The sequence below is a fragment of the Musca autumnalis genome, unplaced genomic scaffold, assembly GCF_047663935.1.
Source record: "Musca autumnalis isolate F117 unplaced genomic scaffold, ASM4766393v1 scaffold_2, whole genome shotgun sequence".
Taxonomy (NCBI): domain Eukaryota; kingdom Metazoa; phylum Arthropoda; class Insecta; order Diptera; family Muscidae; genus Musca; species Musca autumnalis.
This window is the reverse complement of record NW_027411755.1, coordinates 144,804,509-144,830,167: the sequence shown is the minus strand read 5'-3', so window position 1 is coordinate 144,830,167 and position 25,659 is coordinate 144,804,509. Positions and strand designations below refer to the sequence as shown.

Genomic DNA, 25,659 nt, shown 5'->3' with positions numbered 1-25,659 from the left:
TGAGGAGTTTAGCCACCTTTGTTGATCGAACTACATGTAATTTGACATTTGAGGCTCCCAGTGGTCACAAAACTTCTCCATCAAAAATTGTCAGCGTAGGTCTATAAACAAACATATTATAGTCCCCATATAATCGTACCTCCCGATTTTCGGTATTTTGAGGATATTTTTGCTACATTTTTAGACTGAAGTACCCGTAATGTGGCATTTGATTTAACCTGTAGTCACAAAATTTTTCCACCAAAAATTGTCAACATAGGTCCACATTTTAGTATAGCCCCCATACAGCGGAACCTCCGGATTTGATGTATTTTGAGAAGTGCAGTAACGTTTGTTGACCGAACTAGCTGTAATTTGACATTTGAGGTTTCCAGTGGTCACAAAACTTCTCCACCAAAAATGTGAACATAGGTACCTCCGTATTTTAGGTATTTGGAGGATTTTATCTACAATTGTTGACCGAACGATCTGTTATTTGAATTTTGAGATTACCGGTGGTCACAAAATTGCTCTAACAAAAATTTTCAACATAGTCCATGTTTTAGTATAGCCTCTATATAACGGGACCTCCCGATTTTAGGTGTTTTGAGGATTTGCTCACACAACTTCTCCAGCAAAAATTGTCAGCACATATCCATATTTTTTATAGCCGCTATATAACGGTACCTAACGATTTTTGGTATTTTGAAAATTTTAGCTAAAGGTTTTGATCGAAATATGTGTAATTTGACATTTTAGGTTTCCACGGGACACAAAACTTCTCCACCAAATATTGTCAACATAAGTCCATGTTTTTCTATAGCACACATATAACGGTTTAAGATTCGCACCATATAAAGCTGCCGCCCGATTGAAAATATTTTTAGATACACTTTCTGGTCTATATAGGCATTTGGAGTATCAGTGGTCACAAAATATCTCCACCTACAATTATGGATAGGAAAGCAAAACAATTAGTCCATTTTAAGTCAGAATTTTATGGTGGAGGGTACGCGAAACTTAACACTTTTTACTTGTTTTTGGTTTTTTTCTAAAGTCGAAGGCCGTCGTCTAACCATACATATACTCCCTGCTTGTCTTTTAAACACTTTACCCTTTCATATATGTATGTGCACATAAAACCATTTATAACATCATATGTAATAAAAAAAACTATTCTATTACTCCAGTATCGGTGTGAAATGATCAATGCCATCATCATAAAATATGTACTTATGGCTATACAGTCAATAATTGGCCACATCAACACTTTATTATTGCACAAAAACAAGAAAGGCTAACAAAAAAATACCACCCAAGTCTATGATTTATTTCCGTTCTCTTCATAAATAAAAAATTGTCATTGGAGTAGAGCAGAGTTGAGAGTTGAGTACACATATCAAACAATACGATTATGACATTATTGATTAATTGCATTTTGAGTGGTGGGTATTCGATTTGATTGAACAAAAAAACATCAACCTACAACTGATGGCTGTTATGGACAATAAAAATTATATATATTAATATAAATACTCATAGAATGTGTATGTATATTTGTATATGTGATATACGGATTTATGGTCATATGATCATAATTTAATCAATTATTTTTGATGGCAATTTAAGAGCATTACAGTGTCAAATGTCAATAAAGAAATATTTATTTTTTTATCTATAAAATGCTAATTTTTTAATTTATTGCTATACATATATGTGCATCCATATATGTTTAGTGGCATAAAGTATTATTATAACCCACACTACTTTGTGGGGTGGGCATTATAAGTTGGTTTGTAAAAGTTTGTAACACATCGAAACAATGGTCGTACACCTATACTTATATATACCAAAATTCATGTTTCGACGAGCTGAATCGATCGTGTCCGTCTGTCTATCTAAACATTGTTATCACGCTACATGTCGCAATCTTTATGGGGGTCCCGGAGGGCTAGAAGCCTATTGATTTTGTTTGTTGTTTTGTTGATATCTCCACTTCTGTAAGGTGTATATACCAAAAACAAAGCCTGACAATGAAATTAGAAAACTTCACCTTGGAATATCAATTGTAATGACGAACATCACAGCTCCGGTTGGTGACCCTCCAAAAGCAAAGCCTGACAATGAAAGTAGAATATCCCAGCTTGTTCAAACAACGAAGATATCGCAATAGTCGGTAATGCATCCCAGTTTTCCACTTTTTTTGTAATCACTCTAAAGGTCGAAATTTTAATCGGAATATTTTGGTGGAAATATTCAAGGGTCGGATTGGGTGAAAAACTAATGTTGAGATAAATTGAACATGGCGTCCTTATGGAAATATCTCGGCTTCTAGTAGGGGTATTCCGAAAGCAAAGCCTGTCAATGGTGCAAAAGTAGGTTGTCGCACAATTTTTTTCTTGAATTGCAATAGAATATCCCAGCTTGGTTGGGCGCATTAAAACAAAAGTGACCTATAACAATCAAGACATTCGGAGCTTTAAATTGATCCCAATTACGTTACCGAAAGTGGACAAATACTCAGATGTAGAAAAAGACTTAGAACGTTTTCACACGATAAGGTTTGACTGCTCAAAAACGTGGTTTCCGTTTTGACTCTCATTCGTAATTTTCACATCTAGTGTTGCGTTTTTGAAGTCATTTTATACAAGCGTACTTTTTGAACAAAAAGAAGTACGGTTTTACATAAATGTACCAAAAAGGTTTATGTGTGTATTGTATTTGAAAATTAAAAAAGTAATTCTTGTGAATCCCACAAAATTGGGTAAAATGTATGCGTTGTTAAAATTGTTGCCTCATGCGCGCATGACATGTAAAAAATAATGTAATAATTCTTACCACCTGAAGGTAAGATGATACCTGCGTTACCAGCGTAAATTTTTCAAGAAAGATTTCTATGAAATAGGGAAATGCCTTTGTTATTAACAGGTACATAGAAGTCATGTTTTGAAGAACACCTTTATTTGTAAAAAATATGATGAAACAGGTAGATATTGGGTCTCATGCATAAAACGTGAGCTTGAGCTCGAACTCGATTTTTTGAGTAAAAGATGCTTGTCGTATGCATAATAAAATTTGATGTATTTGCTTTTACTCACTGCTCACGTTTGATCTCTTCTTGCTCAGTTTGAACTTAGAAGTTGAAGTTAGATGAGATTGTTCTCACTTTCATATGCATAAAAACAAGGTTTTGCTTACTTTTGTGAGCTCTTGCTTAAATTTTGTGGAGCATGCCCTTTAGTTGACTCGCGCGCACTAAAAGGGAATCATGGCTGAATATTTTGTACCACAAATAAATAAAAAATGTTATCAAAAGCGTAAGACAAATTTAGCAAGTGAGGATAAAAAATTATACAGGTTTGTAATCTTAATTATTATTTTTTATATAACTAATAATAAAATGATAAATACATAGATTTCATGGTAGTAGCATTTGCTGGTTAGCGAATTATTTTTTTGAGGAGTCAGAAGAAAGTCGTGGTGGTACCTGCAGCAACATTGATAAAATTCGACTCTATTTAAGATTCTGTGCAGATCCTGGATTCCAAAATGGTATAGCCACAGATATTGGGGCCCATCAATCAACTGTGTCGCGAACAATTGCGGAAGTTGCAAAACTTATATCTGCCAAAGCAAGCGAATGGATAAAATTCCCGAAAGATGCAGATCAAATAAAAGATTGTCAAAGGAAATGGCAGGCAAATTATTGCTTTCCATTTGCAATTGGAGTTATTGATTGTACTCACATAAAAATTAAAAAAAAAAACACAAATCTTTCATTTTTGGACTAAAAATTTAGATATATCGTCAGTTTCTATTTTATTATTATTTTCTTCTACTTCACTTCCACTTGACGACTTGTTTGTACTTCAATAACAATTAGAGGTTTGATCTCAATTTACTCAAGTAATTGCAATTGGTTTGAACTCATTTTTATGCATACGAAATTGAGCAAAAGCTGTTGCTGTTCGATCTAACTCAACTTACGAGCAATTGCTTACTTGACTCAACTCATCGCTTTTACTCGTTTTTATGCATGAGACCCAATGGGTCTCATGCATAAAACGTGAGCTTGAGCTCGAACTCATAATAAAATTTTATGTATTTGCTTTTACTCACTGCTCACGTTTGATCTCTTCTTGCTCAGTTTGAACTTAGAAGTTGAAGTTAGATGAGATTGTTCTCATTTTCATATGCATAAAAACAAGGTTTTGCTTACTTTTGTGAGCTCTTGCTTAAATTTTGTGGAGCATGCCTTTTAGGTGACTCGCGTGCACTAAAAAGGAATCATGGCTGAATATTTTGTACCACAAATAAATAAAAAATTTTATCAAAAGCGTAAGACAAATTTAGCAAGTGAGGATAAAAAATTATACAGGTTTGTAATCTTATTTTATTATTTTTTATATAACTAATAATAAAATGATAAATACATAGATTTGGTGGTAGTAGCATTTGCTGGTTAGCGAATATTTTTTTGAGGAGTCAGAAGAAAGACGTGGTGGTGCCCTCAGCAACGTTGATAAAATTCGACTCTATTTAAGATTCTGTGCAGATCCTGGATTCCAAAATGGTATAGCCACAGATATTGGGGTCCATCAATCAACTGTGTCGCGAACAATTGCGGAAGTTGCAAAACTTATATCTGCCAAAGCAAGCGAATGGATAAAATTCCCGAAAGATGCAGATCAAATAAAAGATTGTCAAAGGAAATGGCAGGCAAATTATTGCTTTCCATTTGCAATTGGAGTTATTGATTGTACTCACATAAAAATGAAAAAAAACCCACAAATCAAACCCACAAATCTTTCATTTTTGTACAAAAAAATTAGGTATATCGTCAGTTTCTATTTTATTATTACTTCTACTTCACTTCCACTTGACGACTTGTTTGTACTTCAATAACAATTAGAGGTTTGATCTCAATTTACTCAAGTAATTGCAATTGGTTTGAACTCATTTTTATGCATACGAAATTGAGCAAAAGCTGTTGCTGTTCGATCTAACTCAACTTACGAGCAATTGCTTACTTGACTCAACTCATCGCTTTTACTCGTTTTTATGCATGAGACCCAATATCTTACATGCTAGTGTTGTATGTATGGTACTTTATGTACGTTTTCGTTCACTTACTTCCACATTTTGTTTCAACACTGACACAATTTACGAATGAGAACCAAAACGGACAACGCATTTTTGAGCTGGCAAACCTTATCGTGTGAAAACGTTCTTACAGATATCCCAATTTTCAATTTGTGGAATTTTATTTCCAAAGGGAGAGCTTGTTAATGACCAAAAAGAGAACGGAGAAAATGTGAATGTATTCAAAATATTGGCAACTTATGACAGTGTGTTAGTAAGTTTGTATTCACTCATGCTATAAAACAGGAGGAGGCATTGTGACTCACAAGAGAGCCCATGTGCTCTAAGTGAGCGTAAATTTGTTATCGCTCACAGCCTGTGTAGATGCTAACACGTTGTGAACAACAACAAATTTACGCTCATTGAGAGCACAAGAGAGACCCAAAAATGTTCTCTGCCTCACTCTGCTATAAAACACTGATGGGCAGAGATGCTCTGCCTCACACACAAAAGTGTAAAAAATACATGAGTCTCTCGCAATTTGCCCACCATTGCTATAAAACAATAACAAATCAAAACATTTGTTCTCTTTTGTACGCTCTTTTTGTGCATTCGGGTAGTGTGCGTGTAAATTGCCGAAAATCATCGGCACCGCCGTGCCAAATGTGACCATGCTTGAACTAGAGCAGTCTCACGCATACAACACTGAGAGCGCAAATTTCGCTCTCTTCTCAAACATGGTGTGCGTTAATGCATTGCTAAAATAATAATCATTGAAACAAGCGACAGCACAACCATCTTCATTGAATGTTAAGCGAAGACTGAATGGTGGTTGTTCGGTTGTTACTCTCATCAAGGGTACCTAGTAATTAATTACGTTGGTTCAGTCAGCCCCAAGTGATTTGGTATAAAAGTCAGGGCGGGTGAACATTTTAGTCTCTCCTTGAAAATCAAAAGTCGTAGCCTCGTTTTTGATTTCAATAATTATTTTATTTATTTAGTATTTTCATTGAAATAATAACTGGTTCCCTAGGCGAGAGAAAGACAGCAATCAGTAACCCTGGCGGCCATTAGATGAACTAAACCAGGAGGAGGCATTGTGACTCACAAGAGAGCCCATATGCTCTAAGAGAGCGTAAATTTGTTATCGCTCACAGCCTGTGTAGATGCTAATACGTTGTGAACAACAACACATTTACGCTCATTGAGAGCACAAGAGAGACCCAAAAATGTTCTCTGCCTCACTCTGAACTAAACAGTGCCATTATACAATAAAATAAACAGCGTCAGCAGACAATCAGCTGTGTTGGTGTGATGGCCACCGCCACCAGCGGCTATAAAAGGAGCTTGCGATCAGACAATCGGGGCAGTCGTCTGTCTGTTGATGACTTCTGTGCTAAGTGGGATTTATAACGTTCCCTTGGCAAAGCTCTGTTGAGTTGAGTGGGGGTTTTAACGTTGCGCTCGACTAAGCAGAAAATAAATCCCTTGGTTTTAGGCATATTGTTTGTGTTGTGTTAAGAGTCAAGTGGAGTTTATAGCGCTCCCTTGGCTTTATCCCAAAGTTAAGAGTTACATTTCTAAAGAATTTGTTTCCATTAAAAAAATATCGTCACTTTGATGACACCACAAAAATAGAGAAACATCATGAAGAGGGATTCGAAATTCTTCGAATGATTGAGACCCCAATAAACAATTTGATACTGCACAAAAAACATCAGCAACAAAAATGTTGATAAAATGTCGGCAATATATGCCCGCAAAGCCCCTCATGTCCTTTGTGGTTCTGATGATTTTTATACTTCCCAGCCTTTAGGATAAAAAGGGTATAGGTATACACTTTGATACGATAAAACTGTGCCTCCTCGAAAAAATGATTTGGACAAAATCCGTTTCAGACAATTTGGAGTCGATTCAGCCATGTCCTCTGCCTAGCTGCTCGATAAATTTCGAACGAATCAACCTATTTGGTTCAAACTTTGATTCGAGTAATATTTTGTCCAAACTTAGATCAAATTCCACTCTTTCGGCTACCTAGCCTACTAAAGTTCAACATTTTTGCTTAAATGAAGTTTAGCAGTTAGCAGTTTTTTTCCAAAAGTACTTTTTATGGTTTTGTGTGCAGCGATATAAAGTTTTTCATGGACAAGTCCATGCTTCCTGACAAAATGGTAGAAAACCTCTAAAACAAAAACCACGCTGACCGACTAAAATGTCTGATTGGCACGATAACTGTCGAAATAAGTAACTGACATTGGTCCAACTAATGCGCAATATTTCTTTCACAATTAAATGACGGACAATATTGGTCCACTTCTTCCTGTAACTTTCCTCAAGTGCAGTGTTGCCGAATTTGACGATTTATCGTCATTTTGATGATTTTTTTGTCCCAAAATTGAAAAATTACGATTTGACGATTTTATGGTCCAAAATGACGATTTTTCACGTAATCCAGAATAGCATGAAAAAAGACGATACCTATATTTCGACCAAATATCACGAACGACTTTAAGGAAAGCAATGTTCCAAACTCGATTTTATGAGCTTTTTAACATTTTATAGCAATTTCCAGACGGATTGGCTACATTTAAGCACATTTCTGGAATACAAGTTTTTGCCTCATCTTCGATTTACATCAGCTGAAAATTTTCATTTAGGATTGTTAATGGATGAAAATCTTCCTTGAAAAGTTTTCGAGATAAAATACTTTCTACCGATACCCTCTTTAATTACAGTTTTTTCGATTTCCGGGTGCCCATCAAACAAAATGTGAGCGTACCGACAAATATGGACGATCACACTGTCAAGCAACCGATATTTGAGATAATCTGTCATTCAAAACTGGCAATGTGTACCCAGCTTTACCTGGCTGCATTACTGTAAACTCGATAACCAAAAACTTCTGAAAGCTGTTTTTATAGAGGTATATAAGTGAGATTGGGTTAGTTTTATTGTTGTGGGTTGTATATTTTATGTTGACAAAACTACCTGCGAAAAAAATGCACTAAACGGTAACCAAAGCTAGTTTTGGACCATTTTGAAGATTTTTGACGAGTTTTAAAATTTTGTTGCCGATTTGACGATTTTCGACGGTACAATTTTTTCGGGGGCATACATCCTGAGATAGTGGCTTAAAAGCTCCAAGAAACCTTGACAGTACCAACTAAAATGGCAAATCCGCAAGATAACTCTCACCGAGAGTCCAAACTTTGACATTGTATTACACTGTGTGTAATTTTTTGAGTCACACATATCTTCTAAACCGCTTGGAATTTGTAGCTCTCGTCCTAAAGAATAATAATTGTGAACACATAAAATCCATTCGACTTCATCTTCAAAGTCAAAATCGTCAAGGTCAAATTTCCATTATATTTTTTCTCGGATTTAAGTCTGCAGATATCAAACCGATGAAAATTGAAGCAAACAACCAAATAGAAAAATGTACCTTAGATCTCAATAAACAACTTTCTAGAACATAGAAACTCTAAGCATCATTTCTGCTTAATGGCCAAAATTGCTAAACAAATGTGATTTTTATCCCCTTTTCTCGGTTTCCGCTCCATAGATACTAAACCGTTCAAAATTCAAGAAAGCAATCAACTACAATAATTTCTGGAACATACGAGATGTCTATGAGCGGTTCTTAAATGCGAAAATAGCCAAAAACTTTCGAAAATATTAGGTTTTTATAATTTTTATACCCTACACCACTATGTGGGGAGGGTATCAAATGTTGGTTTTGGCCAAAAAGTTTGTAACGCATCGAAATAATGGTCGTAGACCCATACATACATATATCTACCAAAATGAATGTCTCGACGAGCTGAGTCGATCTGGCTATGTGTGTCCGTCCGTCCGTCTGTTCATCTAAACCTTGTAATCACGCTACACTTCGCAATTTTGACTGGATCGTCACGAAATTTTGGGGTCCACAGAGGAAAAAACCTATTGATTTTGGCTATGTTCGGATATTATTCAGGGGTCGGAATGTGAAACAACTTATTTGGAGATAAAACCAACGTTTTATTTCAAAGCCAATAGCTCTGCTTCTTTAAGAAGTATATCAAAAGCAAAACCTGGCAAAGAAAGTAGAAAATATCACATTTACAACAATGTAAAGTAGGCTGTCGTAGGTGGTCAAACAACAGAGATATCGCATTAGTCGGTAAGGCATCCCATTTTCCGATTTTTTTATAATCACGCTACAGGTCGCAATTTTGATCGGATCGTCATGATTTTTGATTCGGAGTTGATGCGGGCCCCACAGAGGAAGAAGCCTATTAAGTTTGGTGATGGTCGGACAATATTCAGGAGTCGGAATAAGCAAAAAGCTTATGTGGAGAAAAGTCAACGTTTTTTCTTATGCGAATATCTCCGCTTCTGGTAGGAGTATTCCAAAAAGAAAGCCCACCAATGGAAGAAGAAAAGGTTTCCTTATTACACTATGCAACACTGAAAATGCAAAAAACTTCTAGTATGTATTTTTTGAAAGTACATATTTAGACTAGAAAAACCCTAGTAAGGTTTTGTCCTGCCAGATCCAGTTCGGATTTTATGGCCTCATCTTAACCGGGCTAAATTTAAACTTTTTTGCTTTTATCAGGCCTTTATCTCAGAAAGGAATAGGAATTTGGCCTTGCTGTCCTTAGCAATATTGTAGCCCTAAACTAGTAGAACTTATCTTTTGAAAAAACCACATGAGAAAAACTCCAACTAGGGCATCAAAATCTATCAAATATAGAAAATTTTACATAATTGCTGAAATTCTGGTCAGTATCGGCTAAACTATTGGGAGTTGAACCAAGTAACCTTTTGCAAAAATCTTCCAAATAAAGTTCTCAACAATTCTTTAGAACATTATGAAACTCTAAAATGCTTACTTCGTGTTGTTTCAGCGGTATTTTGCATCATATTTTGATCGGATAGTCACGAAATTTTGGGGGTTGATGGGGGCCCCACAGAGGAAGAAGCCTATTGATTTTTGGGAATAGGAAAAAAACTCATGTGGAGACAAATTCAACGTTTTATTCTTTGTGAATATATCGGTTTCTAGTAGGGGTATTTCAACGGCAAAGCCTGTCAATGGAGAAGAAAATATTACCTGTACATTGGTGTAAAGTAGGTTGGCGAACGTGGTCAAACAAGGGAGATACCACAATAGTTGATAATGCATCCAATTCTTTCATTTTTTGCAATTACGCTACAGGTCGAAATTTTGATAGGATGGTCACGAAATGTTGGTTGCTTATGGGGATCCCAGAGAGAAAGAGGCATATCATGTTATGTCGGATTATATTCCCTAAAAGAACTATTTACCAGTGAAAAGCTTATACAAAGGGGTAGTGGTGAAGGGTATCACATGGTCGGCCCCGTCCCGACTATAGCCTTTGCTCACTTGCTTTTTTATTAAATTTAATTATTTATTTTCTACTTTTTCGTCTTTTCACGCTTGTTTTGTTGTTAATCGTTTGCTTGAGAAAATAAAACGAAAGAAACCGGAATAAAATACCAGCAACGAATAACAAGAAGAGGCAACACAACAAACACAGAAATCCATGTACATGGGTTTCACTACTTCATACCCCTCGCCTCAATGAAACTAAAACATCTGAACTTTAAATTAATACAAAATCTGGCATTTATGGTTAACTATCAGAGGGGTTGCAAAAGGCGCTAAGCTATTAAAATTTTGGAATTTTGAAGTTTTTACTTTAATGCCAAATACCTATGCTTCTATTTGGTGTATTAAAGACATTAAAAATGCGAAATGTAGATGTCAACACTATTCTTTATATATAAAACTCAATTGTCGTTTGTTGGTAATTGAATCAGTTGAAAACGGCTGGAGCGATTTGGATAATTTTTTGTGGAAATGTTAGTCATAGTCCAGTTTAGGTTTTTATGCAAAGAAAAATTGGCCACGCCCACTTTTCCGCCCACTTTTATAAATATGGTATATCTACGAAACTACTCAACAGATGGTGAATTTTGTAGAAGACTCTTTTCTGTGTAAATAGAGTCAGGTAGATTTCTTTGTAAGCATGTCGTCTAAGAATCTATGTCTAAAAATAATCAACTGTCGGCCATAAATAATGGAACAAATGTCGTACCCAAAATAGTAAAGATAGCGAAGGGTCGATAATAAAATATGTATTTTCCATTATCGGCGCAACGTGTGTGTGCACGGCGTCATAATGTATTTATAGATGCAGCGTGCATTTATAATGTGCGTCCAAACGGAATGTATGTGTATGTGTGTTATTGTTAGATTATAAGAGTTAGTTTTAAGGTAGAATGTAAATAAAGAAGAGTCTCTCTAAAGCAACGAAACGAACAACATCGTTCGCGCGCGTTTTCCTTTCTTCGGTTTCCTTAGGTTAAATTTAGTGATGAGATTAGGAGTCGGTCTCATCATTTGGTGACCCCGACGTGATAGTTCACTTAGTGTAAAAAAATACTGCTGTGATAGGCGACGTGATAGGCTCGCGGTTTCGAAAAAAAAAAGAAATTTGTGTAGTTTATTCGTGTTAAGTGTAGTGACGTGGTAGGCTCACATTTTTAAGAAAGAAAAGTGTGTTAGTTTACGCGTAGTGTTATAACGTAGTAGACGCGTAGTCGAAAGTGACTACGTTAGGTTTGTTCGTTAGGTTATAGAAGGCACACAGTCGAAGCAAAGATTGTGTTAGGCCAATTTTATAGCTACTAATAAAAAATAAATAAAGTGACAAAAAGTGTATTTCGTGAAAATGAATTTTCAAGATTTCATCCAACATCAAAGGGTGTTGGGCGAATACATTGTTTCGCTTTATTTCGAACTGAGCAAAATTGCTCAGAAAAGTGTAACCAGGGAAACAAGGGAAAAGTTGTTTAAAGTTGGTAGTTCCTTCACGGAAGCAAGAAGGGATTTTTTAGACAATGATAGGGAGCTCCGCGATATGGGAAAATTTCCATATGAAATGCATAGCATATTTGCCTCAGGTGTGCGGTATGCAATAAAAAAGTTCGACTTCTTAAATCGTCAAGTAAGGATAGATTTTGGGATCGAATCAAAGAAGGATTCGTTAGATACACGAATTCTTTCTAGATATAAATATATAGCTGAGATGGACAGCTTAAGTCCATTGGAACAGTATGAAAAAAGAAACATACTGCGCCATTCAAAAACATTAAGAGGAGGTTTAATTAGAGAGTTTGAATATTCATTAAATGCGCTGAAGACTGAGATAAGGAATGAGTTTCTAAGTGTAGAAGATGTCAAAGACAGATATGATATTGCGTCATCAGTACTGATGCAATATTTGAATGAGTTTCCTAAAGAGGATAATCTCGTAGAGAATTTCAATTTTTTACAAATTTGTTACCGCATGGTGAGATTTGGGAAATTTTCTAGAGTAGCACCTAAAGAGGTGAAGGTAAAAGATTATGAAGAAATCAATGGGAAATAAGTTCCCAAGATAAATACTAGACAGGTAGATAGTAGTTCAATTAGAAAAATTGAGCAGAGTTTTCCAGGTAGTATAGACTCTCAACAGGGGAGTGTCGAAGAAACTTCGGAAACTCAGAATGAAAACGTTCACGTTGATGTTGATGTTTCGCGGAAATTAAATATCGAAGTCAACCAACTGCGTGAGAAAAATGAGCAGTTGAAGGTCAGATTGGAGCAAACAACCAAGGACCGGCAAATTGCTGAGAAGAAGGCTCGTATGTACGAGTCACGAGCTGCTGATCTTAACGCCAAATACGATGCTGCGACTGCTTATACGAAGGAAGCCGGTGTTGAACTCTGTGAGGTGCATGCAGAATTGGAGCTTCTACGCAAACAAATTAAAGAGGATGCACAGGCACGTATTGAGTTGGAAGGCAACATACAACATCTGCGTAACGAACTGACCTTCAAGGAAAAATTTCACTCAGAAGAAATTAATGAATTACGCACTTGTCTCTCTAAACAATATGAGACCATATTACAACAGTCGTTGCAAGAGTTGCGTGAACAACACGAAGGAAAAATGCGTAAAATGAAAATGCTGTACGAGCAAAAGATTAAGGATCTCCAAGCAGAAGCCAATCGTGAGTCCGTTGCAGCTTCACGTGCTATCGAAGAATTAGATGTCTCTCATCAAAATATTGAAAGCCTGTATATTCGCATTAGTAAGTTGGAATCTACAAATGCTGCATGGAATGGCCGAAATTGTGATTTGGAAAAATTGCTCGCCAATGAAAGAAGACGCCACGCTTCTGAGATTGCCAAAGTGGACGCTGAATTACAACAGCTACAAGAAAGTGTTGTCTACGAAAAACTATTGTATGACGAAGAAGTTAGTAGCCAAACGGAATGGGCTGTAAATTGCAGAGAATATGACATCGAAATTTACAAAGGTGATCCTAAAGCAAGGGTACAACAGAAAGGTACCAATGAAGTGCAAATCGATGGCGGTGCTACCCTATCTCAAAGGTTTGTAACGGATACAGCACAAGAACCACCAACAAAAATAATGATGAAGCCACGAAAATGGAAAAGTGGAGAAAACATAAAGACAACACTATATAATTCCAATGAAGAAGTTGCCGGTGCAGATCGTGTCAAGCGTAGAATTATACGTCATGTGTCCAATCATAGTATAATTAATGAAGAAAGTTCTAGTGCCGAGAAGAATCCTCCAAGAAGAAAATGGATTTATCACGTCTTTCATCGAGGGAAAAAAAGTCATCATCCATACTGGTTGCTGAAGGTGTTGGGTGCCATCACCTAGAATTAAGTTATTATAAGTCTTTATATGTTGTTTATTATTAACTTAGAAAATAAGTAATGAAAAATATTACATTATGATAAGGATTATGATAATATTCCTCTTTAGTAAAAAATAACATACATACATTTTAGTTAAAGAATTAGATTGCTTTAAGACCAGAAACTGTTTAGTTCTGTATCTAAATTAGTCTATGTAAATGGAGTCAGATAGCAAGCAAGAAAATATTCAATGTCCTGTCCTAACAGTTAAAAGATTAGGATCTTTTAAGGCGGGGAGAATGGTGAATTTTGTAGAAGACTCTTTTCTGTGTAAATAGAGTCAGGTAGATTTCTTTGTAAGCATGTCGTCTAAGAATCTATGTCTAAAAATAATCAACTGTCGGCCATAAATAATGGAACAAATGTCGTACCCAAAATAGTAAAGATAGCGAAGGGTCGATAATAAAATATGTATTTTCCATTATCGGCGCAACGTGTGTGTGCACGGCGTCATAATGTATTTATAGATGCAGCGTGCATTTATAATGTGCGTCCAAACGGAATGTATGTGTATGTGTGTTATTGTTAGATTATAAGATTTAGTTTTAAGGTAGAATGTAAATAAAGAAGAGTCTCTCTAAAGCAACGAAACGAACAACATCGTTCGCGCGCGTTTTCCTTTCTTCGGTTTCCTTAGGTTAAATTTAGTGATGAGATTAGGAGTCGGTCTCATCAACAGATTTTCCTGAAATTTTCAGAGAACGTAGAGTGATGTCCGCCTGCTGAAATAGGCTACACATTTAGTTGAATTTCGGATTGGGCGGGGTACCTCCCCTATGCCCTATTTTTGTAAAAATGCAATATTTGCAACAATTACAAATGTATCGCTTTGAAAATAAATTTCCGAGTCAATGGCCCACGGCTGTTTTTTTTTAATATGTCATAACTCCAATACTACTGAAGGGATTTCCATAAAATTTGCGACAAAAGCTCAATGTTTGCCAAGTGTTTCAATGTTTGCCAAATGTTTCGGTTTCAGCATACATTCTGGTAGGCAATGAAGTTGTGTGCACACTAGGTACATATTTGGAGCCAAGATACCGGATCAGGCCTACCTTTTTTTAATATGTTACATCTTGAAAACTGATGACCACGCCCACTCTTTTCAAAACATTATTTTTCCAAAACTACTAAACCTAATATTCAGTAAATGTTCAGGAATGTCCCGTGGTCCAAAATGCTATATATTTGTAGACGAATTTCGGGGCCTATTATTTTATAATCGCTATATTTGCTAAACTTATGAGTGCATCGGGTTGCAAATTAGTTTTCGAGACAACGGTGGTTGCGCCCCCGATCAAGAAAAACTAAATATTTACAAATGAATGGTGAGGTTCAACGGTCCATCAGCCATGAGAAGCTAAAACATTTAAGTCTCAATAAGCGGGAGAATTCGATTTAACCACTTTTTAACCTTTAAAATTAGATCGCTTTAGGATAAAGACAGGGACATGGACGATAATAAATCCTAAAAAGCATAAATTGGCGAAAAAATCCGACAAAGAGAGAGAAAAGAAAGGTTACAGACAAACAAATTCTTCCCGGTTTGACAATAGACTGAAGAAGTGAGGTAGAAAATACCTATTTTTGAATTTTCAAGCATAAAGTCGATAAAAAGTTGTCATTAAAATTCATTACGACGGGCCAGCAACGCGGACCGGGGTCTGCTAGTCAAATATAAAATTAAATATCAATTATTTTGGTTCATTTAGACTTAAGTAATTTGGTATAAAATCCAGATAGGTGATAACTTTAGTATCTCCCTAAATGAAATGTTTACGAGCGAAAAACTTATGCACAGGGGTAGTGGTGCAGGTTATCACATAGTCATCCCCGTCCCGACTATAGCCTTTGCTCACTTTTTTCTATTTCCTTCAATCCATTATTAATGAAGCAATTGGTAAATAATCATTATTTCCTCCAATAACAACAACAATGAAAAAGAACAACAAAGGAAGCCACTAGGCTGTTTATTTTTCACAGCTTTTTGTGTACTTTTGTTTGTGTAATCATTTTGAAGAAAAGGCGAGCACATGTGTTCACAGGACACTTGTTCACACACTGCCCAAACACGCGCCGCACACGCACACACATATCCCAAATGTATCCATCCCCTCATTGAACCTTCAAAGCATTTAACCATATTGTTGTACAATATATCGAAAATTCCATAAGTCATAACTAAATACCAATTATAGTCCCTTCCTTTCCACCAAATGAATGTGTGTACGTTAGTACGAAGATTTCTTGGAGATAACTATATTTGGCAGAGAAAACTGGGAACCTCATAAAAAATGACTTAAATGTTGCTATATTTCATGTTTCTGTTAACTTGTCATATATTTATGAACAACAAAAGCGAGGACATGTTTTTTGTTGAAATGTGTTCTGTGTAGAACCAATAATTCCATGGCTGAATAAATTCATAAACAAGCTACCGACGCAATTGTGGTAAATCCCTTACTAAAAGTGAACTTCTATTAAGTTGGCAACATTGGCGTAGTAAAACATAAATTGTCTCTCTCTCTCTGATTGTTCCATTAACTTTAGCTTATGAGGTAACCCTAAAATTCAGTCTTTACAAGGGGACCGACCTCAGCCATAACATGTGTCCTTTTCTACGACTTTGTGCTAAACAACGAAAAGCACATCTGTTACCCAAAAGCAGAGCAAAAAAAACAAATAAAAATACGAAATTGAATGTTATCCCACCAACAAAATGTTCAAAACGGTCGTGTATTGGTCAACAGTTTTTTATGTCAAATCCACTCAGCCATTGACAAACATAACAAAATAAACAACAACAAGAACTTAATGAAAAGGACACACATGCCCATCGAAAAGGAATTACATACAAGCATGCTCTGAGTATTACAATGTGACCTCAAGCCGTAAGACTCGCATGGCGCCCATTTAAAATCTTCGTCTGGAAAATATACTAGGCAGACAAAAAATAATTTCTCATATCAACGAGTATAGCTCCGAATTCATATTGTAAACCATAGATGATTAAAATAACTCATAAACAGTAAAAACTGCAATAAGTTCGGCTGGACCACACTTTTTATACCTTCTACCACGAACTGTATTAAGGTAAATAGGAAAAATTAGTTTCCTTTCGTTTATAAAAGAACTAAGCTCTTCTTCTATATTAAGAGGTTTCCTACCCATTGAGATTTCAAAATACCAATTTACATCCACTTCACATGGATAGTGTAGCAAATCTCTTTAAAAGAGCGCACTTGCGGCGTCATCGTTTTTCTTTCCAAAACATGGACCGATATTTACAGTTTTCTGATTTGACCTTTTGTATCCTCTAACAACACACAACACGGAGCTCTTGAATCAAATTTAAATGGAAGGTGCTTACACCTGGGAGGTTTTTGCGGATTCAGAAACTACAATGTTCAAAGATGAGAAAAATCAAAAAACAAAAAAAAAGCGCCGCTGCGCTTTTTAAATAAATCGCGATTCAAGTTGACATTTTTATGGGTTGTTTAGGTTTTTGCGATTATGCTTGGAAACCGCCAGTCCTATCAAAATGGGAATAAAGAAAATGTTGTAGCTATCAAAATTCTCTACAATATTGGCCTTAATGATATTTTCGTAGGTTTTACAACTTTTGAGATATAGAAGTTGAAATTGGTACAATTAAAATTCAATTCAATTCTGCATCGTCTCCTTATAAAACAATATCATGACTGCAATTTCCCTACTTAAACTTATATATCTAAAAAAAATGGTACAACCTAGGAAAAATTACATAATCCAGTCTTGTAAAGAATTTCCACAGCTATTAGATTTTCTCAGGTCCAAGGCCGATAAGACTTGCCGTATTCCAGCAAAATCGCGAAACCCTAACAAAAAACCTAAATATGTAAACTGATCTTCTTTATCTAAAAAATGGGAACAAATCATTAACGTCAATCCTTTAGAGAATTATCACAGCTACAACATTTTCTTTAGCTCCATTTCGGTTGGACTTGCGGTGAATTTTGACCGCGATTTATTTAAAAATCCGTACTGCGATTTTTTCTTGTTTTTGGATTTTTCTTATCTATGAACAATGCTGTTTCAGAATTCACAAAAACTTCCCCTGTGTAAGCGGTTTTCATTAAAAGTTAGTTAAGGCGCACCCTTCATGACATGGTTTTATAAGGGGGCGATACAGTCAGTGCATTGTCCCAATTTGAACTTCAATATATCAAAAACGGTAAAACCTACGAAAATACCATGATTATCAGTCTTGTAGAGAATTTTCATAGCTACAACATTTTCTTCAGTCTCATTTTGATAGGACTTGCGGTTTCTAAGCAAAATCGTGAAAACCTGAACAACCCCTAAAAATGTCAACTTAAATCGCGATTTATTTAAAAAGCGCTCCGGTGATTTTTTCGTTTTTTGATTTTTCTCATCTATAAACATTGTAGTTTTAGAATCCGCAAAAACTTCCCAGGTGTAAGCACCTTCCATTTAAATTTGATTCAAGAGCACCGTGACAATATTTAATTAAAGCAAACTCTGGGAACACAAACAATTTCTATTAATACACAAACGTGACTAAAATCTGTACTGTTTTGTACACCCAGCGAAGACTTAATACCAAATTTCAGCCGTTTCGATGGGATATTTAAGCCACAAGTTTCAAAATACCGAAAATCGGGAGGTACCATTCAATGGGGGCTGTATGAAGACGTTTACCTATACCGACAAGTTTCAGTGGAAACTGGAAATTTCAGCCATTTCGGTTGGATGTTGAGGCCACAAGTTTTAAAATACCGAAAATCGGGAGGTACCATTCAATGGGGGCTGTATGAAGACGTTTACCTATACCGACAAGTTTCATGTGGAAAGTTGTATACCTCCAACGAACACCAAATACCAAATTTCAGCCATTTCGGTTGGATGTTGAGGCCACAACTTTCAAAATAATGAAAATTGGGGGGTACCGTTCAATGGGGGGCTATATGAAAGCATGGACCTATACAGACAAATTTCGAGTGAAAAGTTGTATGCCCCCAACGAACACTAAATACCAAATTTCAGCCATTTCGTTGGGATATTGAGGCTAAAGCCTTGAAAATACCGAAAATCGGGGGGTACCGTTCTATTGGGGCTATATGCAGGCATGGACCTATACCGAAAAATTTCTTATGGAAACAAAGACTAAATACCAATTTTTAGCCGTTTCGGTTGGATATTGAGGCCAGAACTTTCAAAATACCGAAAATCGGGAGATACACTTCTACGGGGGCTATATGAAGGCGTGGACCTATACCGACATATTTAGAGGGGAAGGTTGAATACCCCCAACCGAGACTAAGCACCATTTCGGTGTGATAATGAAGCTAAAACCTTCAAAATACCGAAAATCGGGTGGTACCGTTCTAAACGTGGACTGATATAGCCCATTTGCAATACCAAACATCCTAGGTGTAATAGAAACTTCTATACCAAATTACAATGCTCTATCATAAAAACCGCGAGCTGTATCTTGACTTCAACAGACGGACGGACGGACGGACAGATGGACATGGTTATATCGACTTAGAATTTTAACCTGATCAAGAATATATATACTTTATAGAGTCTCCGATGAATATTTCGATATGTTACAAACAGAATGACATATTTAAGTATATTATATTATGGTTAAGGGTATAATAAATATGAAGGTTAGGTTAGATTTAAGGCGATGTATAACACCTTCACCCTTAGAGTAGGCGTTGTTATTATCTTTCTAAGAAGATCAGTTGATGGTAATAAAGCATTAGGTAAGAAGGCTTTAACTATTGAAGGGTAAGCTACCACAATGATTTTAAAATTTGGTGATGATTATAGGACGTACCTTGGAATATAAATTCAGATATTGTAGAGAGTGTACTCCTAAGATGTTGTATCTTTTGTGAGCAGCCGCATAATAGGTGTTCATCCTCACAAAGTTTACAGTTGTCAGTACTATCGCTGTTCCATTTGCAGTTCCTGTCTTAGTACGAAGAGCTATCAGGGATTTTATCCCTTTTGTTGATAAAAACAACCAAAGAGTTTTTTTCATACTTTGTACCTTGGTTCATTGGGCAAAATTTCCTTGCCTATTTCATCGAAAAACATCTCTATCACTCATATGTTTTGACATAAAAAGGGATTGATATCGTTAGTGGTAGCTATTCTTCTTGACAGAGAATCAAATCAGCTTTCCTAAGGCCAATCTACACTCCCAGACAGCTTCAGATCAAACCATCTCCACATAAGCGCACTGCCCGATTTCATCATCTGTGAACGTCGCGCTTTCGTCAATCATGGGAAAGCAAATTGGCCGAGTTTCAGAGAGGTCACTAATCACCGCTTCAGAGATTTTCCCAAACCTTCTGATGGGTGGGTTGCATAACGGACGTTCCGAATCGTCATGACAGCTGTAGCCGCTCGCCATATACCTGCTGATCGGATACCTGACGTGAAACCAAACTTCCCAGCAAAGGAGACGGGTTTAGCAACTGATCATGATGAGATTTGTCAAGCCAACCCCACTGACCCCAGCATCAGGGAGCTGACACTGGAAGTTAACATGTTGGTCGGTTAGCATAAACTGAATAAATAGTTAAATCATCTGAAAGTTGCACCATTGGTGCCGGAATAAGTGAATTGTGGTTAACGGTTAAGTCACTCTCGAACACTAGAAAAAAACGTTTTGCGACGTTATGCTGACATATCTGGAAAAGCCAGCGCGAAGAGTACTACGTCGCATTAGATCTCTTCCTGACGAGCATATGTTGCAAATGTCATAAGGAACGCTAAGCCATACAAAGCATGGTAATGCTGAAACAGCTGGATGAGCCGGGGGTCGAGTATCACCCACATTGTTCCCGAAGTCTGGAAAATGGGCAGGGTGGTCCCGCTACTGAAGCCGGGTAAGGATACCAGCAAAGGTGAATCGTATAGACCGTTTCGCTTTTGTCGAACGTAGCATGGACTTTTAAGGCTTTAGTCCTTCCAAGCGTTAGAAATAGCTATACAGTTGCGGATCATCTGCATGGGTTCCGTAAGCAGCACATCACGACAGCAGCGTTGCACGCCATCCCCCAAAATATTAATCGAGACTCAACTAGAGCAAGCCATGTGGTAGAACAGTGATAGTGGCGCTTGACTTATCAAAAGATTTTGATACTGTCAAGCCCTCCACATCGGACAACCCTCCGGACAAGTTTGAAACGTTGATCGATATTACTAGCTTTTTCCACGCGAAGAATATGCAAATATCCGCCACTCTGTTCACCACATGGACGGCAGAGGTGAGAGCAGAGTTGAATGTGATGGTTGATGATAGCAGAATTCCGACCACAAACTACCCCAAAATTCTAGGAGTCACATTCGACAGCATTTTCATGTCGTCCGCATAGGCCGCAGCAATCTACGACAACGCTATAGGTCGGTCTGTGGTAAGCTATGCGCGCCAGTATGGTCCGCTAATATAAATGCAACGCGATGGAAAAATATTCAAACCTGTCAGATTGCCGCACTGAGAACTGCGACAGGGTTCCTCCTAATGTCTTTAGTGGACCATCTACATGAGGAGACAGAGATTCTTATGGTACAGATTCTTCCGGGTTTTCGTTGCAGTACTTGCTCGAGTGTTACAGTGTGAGCCATCCTAATCATCATATGATGGATAGAACCCCCACCCGGGCAGATCTGAAGGGATATTTAGTTTCTAGAAAGGGAGGTCCAACATTACAAGAGAGAACCCCTAGATCAACAAGGTTATCAAGCAGGTTTAAATAACATTCACCCGGATGTAGTCTCCGATGCCATAAAGAACTATCTTTTGAATGCGGTGCTCGGAGAACATCCACCATCAGCTGCATCATGACAAACAAGAGTAGTCTAGGCTCAACTACGCTCGGGAAGGTGCAGCCGTCTGAATTCCTATAGGGCAAGGAAAACATCCGCCCAGCATGTGGCACTGGCCTGCGCGACATTAGACCTGTGGTTATATCCCATCCATTCCTAGAACTGGGGATAAATAGACCCAGTGCCAGATTAAGCAAAAAATAAACGTACAAACATAAAATAAAACAAGTGAGCCAAGGCTATAGTCGGGTCGGGGCCGACTATGTGATACCCTACACCACTACCCCTGTGCATAAGCTTTTGACTGGTAAAATTCAAAATATTGAAATTGGTATAGTTTAGCGCCTTTGCTCTGAATGTCATCATTAATACAGGTCAATTTTGTTGAAACGCATTTAAGTGCATCGTCAGTACAACTCAAATAAAAAATGGAAAAGTTGGGTGTATGCCAACCCTCAATAGGCTTCTTTCTCTGTGAGACCCCCATCAGCCCCCAAAATTTCGTGAGGATCCGGTCAAAATTCCGACCTGTAGTGTGATTGCACAACTGCGATATCTCCGTTGTTAGACGAACACCTGACAACCTACTCCACATTGTTGGAAATGTGATATTTTCTACTTTCCTTATCAGGTTTTGCTTTCGACGTACCTCTTACAGAAGAGAGATATTCGCTTTCAAATAAAACGTTTTCTCCACATAAGTTTTTTTCAAATTCCGACCCCTGAATAATATCCGACCATTACCAAAATCAATAGGTTTTTTCCTCTGTGGGACCCCCATTAACACCCAAAATTTCGTGACGATCCAATCAAAATTGCGACGTGTAGCGTGATTACAAGGTTTAGATGGACAGACGGACGGACGTCGAGACATTCATTTTGGTATATATATGTATGGGTCTACGACCATTATTTCGATGTGTGACAAACTTTTTGGCCAAAACCAACTTATAATATACCCTCCCCACATAGTGGTGTAGGGTATAAACAATGTTACAACAGCAACAACCCACTTTGTACAATATCTGCTGCCTTCTTGAAAAAAAAAGATTTCTGCTTAGAAAACATTGCAGTCGTTATCCAAATTGTATAAGTATTTTGTATTTGTTTGTATAGAAAGTCATCCCTTCTAAAGGTCAGTAAATTCGACTCAAGTCATCTCTCATCAATATATTCGAATCATATGACCACTATATTCCCTGTGATAGTTTACTTTTACATTTAGCCATATTTATGTATATATGATAATAATTACAATAACAATAATAATGCCTTAATGAAATACATATATACGTCATGAATGTCAACTTACATTTTTACCAACAAAATATCATATATAAATTAGAAAATTTTAACTATTTTATATCAAATACTGTAGCCACAAAACGTCCTTATTCGAAAGCATCTCTTTAACGAAGTGTTATAATTTGTAATTTGTAGCTTTCCAAGACAACAATATGTAACAACATCGCTTCTTTCTTTCTCCTACATAATAATTCCACACTTTATTCGAGTATCATATCTTAGAATCTCAATTGTTTTTCAAGTGCAATTTCCGTAAACTTGCCGATAAGTAATAATTGAGAAAGTATTTTGTCGTATAAATTGAATACATACAGACATACATAGGCAAACAGATATTCTCATGAATTCAAGACTTACATATTTATATCATAAAATAATTTAAATTTAATACAAAATCTTGGTAATATTTAGTGCGGGGAATTTCCAAATGTTGCTTGGCTTGACATTCTGCTGATAGAGAAGGGTACAAGAGTGTCCCAAATTTGGTCACAACATTAAACCACATTATAATAAATCTTATGATTGGATTTTTCGAAAAGATTTTTAGATTTTTCCAGTTAACTTAAAATTAAAAGGGATCATTGAATTTGAAGGAGGGCCTTCAACTTAATTTTAACTTAACTTAAAATGTGGAAATTATACCTGGAAGTCCTTCAAATTGGTTTATTTTGAGAATTGAAATCCATCCAATAAAACATATGCTTACGGTAGATTTAAGTTAATTTAGTTGAATTTCTTGTAATTTATGAATTTTGATAGTAATATAATTGTTTATTAAGAATTTAGTAATTTAGTTTATTTGTATCTCTTTTACTAACTACATTGCCATGGTTTTTTGTTATACTCTCTCTCTCTCTCTCTGAGCACCAAAACGGTGTAAGGTTAAAAAAAAATCTATATTGATAGTAACTGAGGGTTAGGCCATTTCGTCTCAATTTTTTAAAACATGCAAAATTTCTTCACATATATAATAAAAATATTTTTAAAGTTTTAAATAATACAAACTAATAATAATTATTGGTCTTTTAACTGAATATCTTCATCTTCGGCTCTCAAACTTGTTTTTAAATTAATATAAAAGGACTGTTCTATAGGAGATATAGGATATACATATGAATATCAAATTCTTAAAATAAAATATCTATGTTATTTGAATATTTGTAGTGAATTATAAATGACCATACATTTTGGAATCGAATCCACTGAATCCTAAGCCATTCAACTTTTGAAGAGTTGTCTGGAAGATGTTTCTGTTTGTCACTAGTTTCTCCATTAAAGACATGCTTTTAATACAAGGTACCATTATCTTTCCCATTTGAAATTGTTCGCTTTTTGTCGTGATGACTTCACGATTCCAATCATAAGGCGAAAAATATCATTATAATATTTTTTTCCTTTTCAATGATACCAAAATATTGATCGCATCGTTGGAATGACTGACAATATACCAAACATGTTTTCCTATCCCTTTCACTGGGAAGGCCGAATTATTGACTATGTATGTGACATTGGCTTTCACGTGATACATAATGAATGCTAGACCATATTTCCTGTGGGCCACGTGAAGCTTTTAGCTCATTCTAGGTATACATGAATGACTTCATAGTGATAAGGACATGAATACCAAGACAAAAGGCCCATTTCTGCCTTTTGTAGTAAGTTACCACTGTAGAAATGCCTGGTGTCGGCAGAGATTTCATAAAATCTAATGTTATAACTGCATATAATTTCTTGTCCAATTGCATCCCAGTTCTAATGATTGAACTGTTCGCTTCGGTAAAATTCAAAAATTTTAACATCCATAGTTATCTTGAATTATTTTTGAAGTATACACTTGATTTAAACGTAACATGCGTTTTTGGCCTAAGCGGCTTAGGTCATTATGGCATCCACATTTTTTTGAACTTTCCATAGAGTTTTCAGCAGGTAGTATAACCTAGGGTTATCAAACAAATGTTCAGGTTCCATTAGCATAGTTAGTTTGATTTTTTCGAAAACAAGTGAAAAAGTATCAGTATCAGCTTTGTCGACAGAGATATACCCTCAGCCTATGTGAATTGAAACTTTCATCTACGGACAGATCGATTGTTTTTATAGTCTTTTCGGAAAACCTGTACCGTCGTATGGAGGGCAGTGAATACAAGTTGTTACAACAAAAATCAAAGCGATTCGAGAACATGTCCTAACCTGAACTTTTCTGAAATTTTGCCACCTCATCTAAGTCTGGTAGAAATTTCACGATGTGCAAATGGACCAAATCGATTGCTCCCTTTGAGAGTTATCGTTCACACCATTTTACAGAAAAAAAAAATGAAACTTTTGTGGGGGAGGTTCCCAAAGGGGTGTACCGATATAGGCCATCTTCGAACTTAAACTAGGTTTGGACAAAATATGACCAAAAATTTGGTTCCAATCGGATTATCCGTTCGAGAGTTATCGTGCGCACCAACCAGCCAGACAGAGAGACGGATGGACATTGCTAAATAGACTCCAATTTTTCTAAAACAAATTTCGTCCAAACATACTTGGGGTCTAAAATCGTTATTTCGATGAGGCACATTTTTGGTCGTATCAAAGTGTATATACCTTCGTTAGCCTAAATGCTGAGGATATAATGAGGGTTAAGGTGTTTTGGCCCTGGGTGCCTCATTTGT

The 25,659-nt window shown here is 36.4% G+C and overlaps 2 protein-coding genes across 2 annotated transcripts in view; both read left to right on the top strand.

Annotated features, from left to right (window-relative positions):
• Positions 1-25,659, top strand: part of LOC141394696 (probable G-protein coupled receptor CG31760) — a 262,519-nt gene that overhangs the window by 127,323 nt on the left and 109,537 nt on the right. The gene's annotated exons all lie outside the window — the stretch shown is intronic.
• LOC141392407 (lamin Dm0-like) lies at positions 12,765-13,814 on the top strand. Its single transcript, XM_073965352.1, has one exon. The coding sequence runs from the start codon at positions 12,765-12,767 to the stop codon at positions 13,812-13,814; it is 1,050 nt and encodes a 349-aa protein (XP_073821453.1).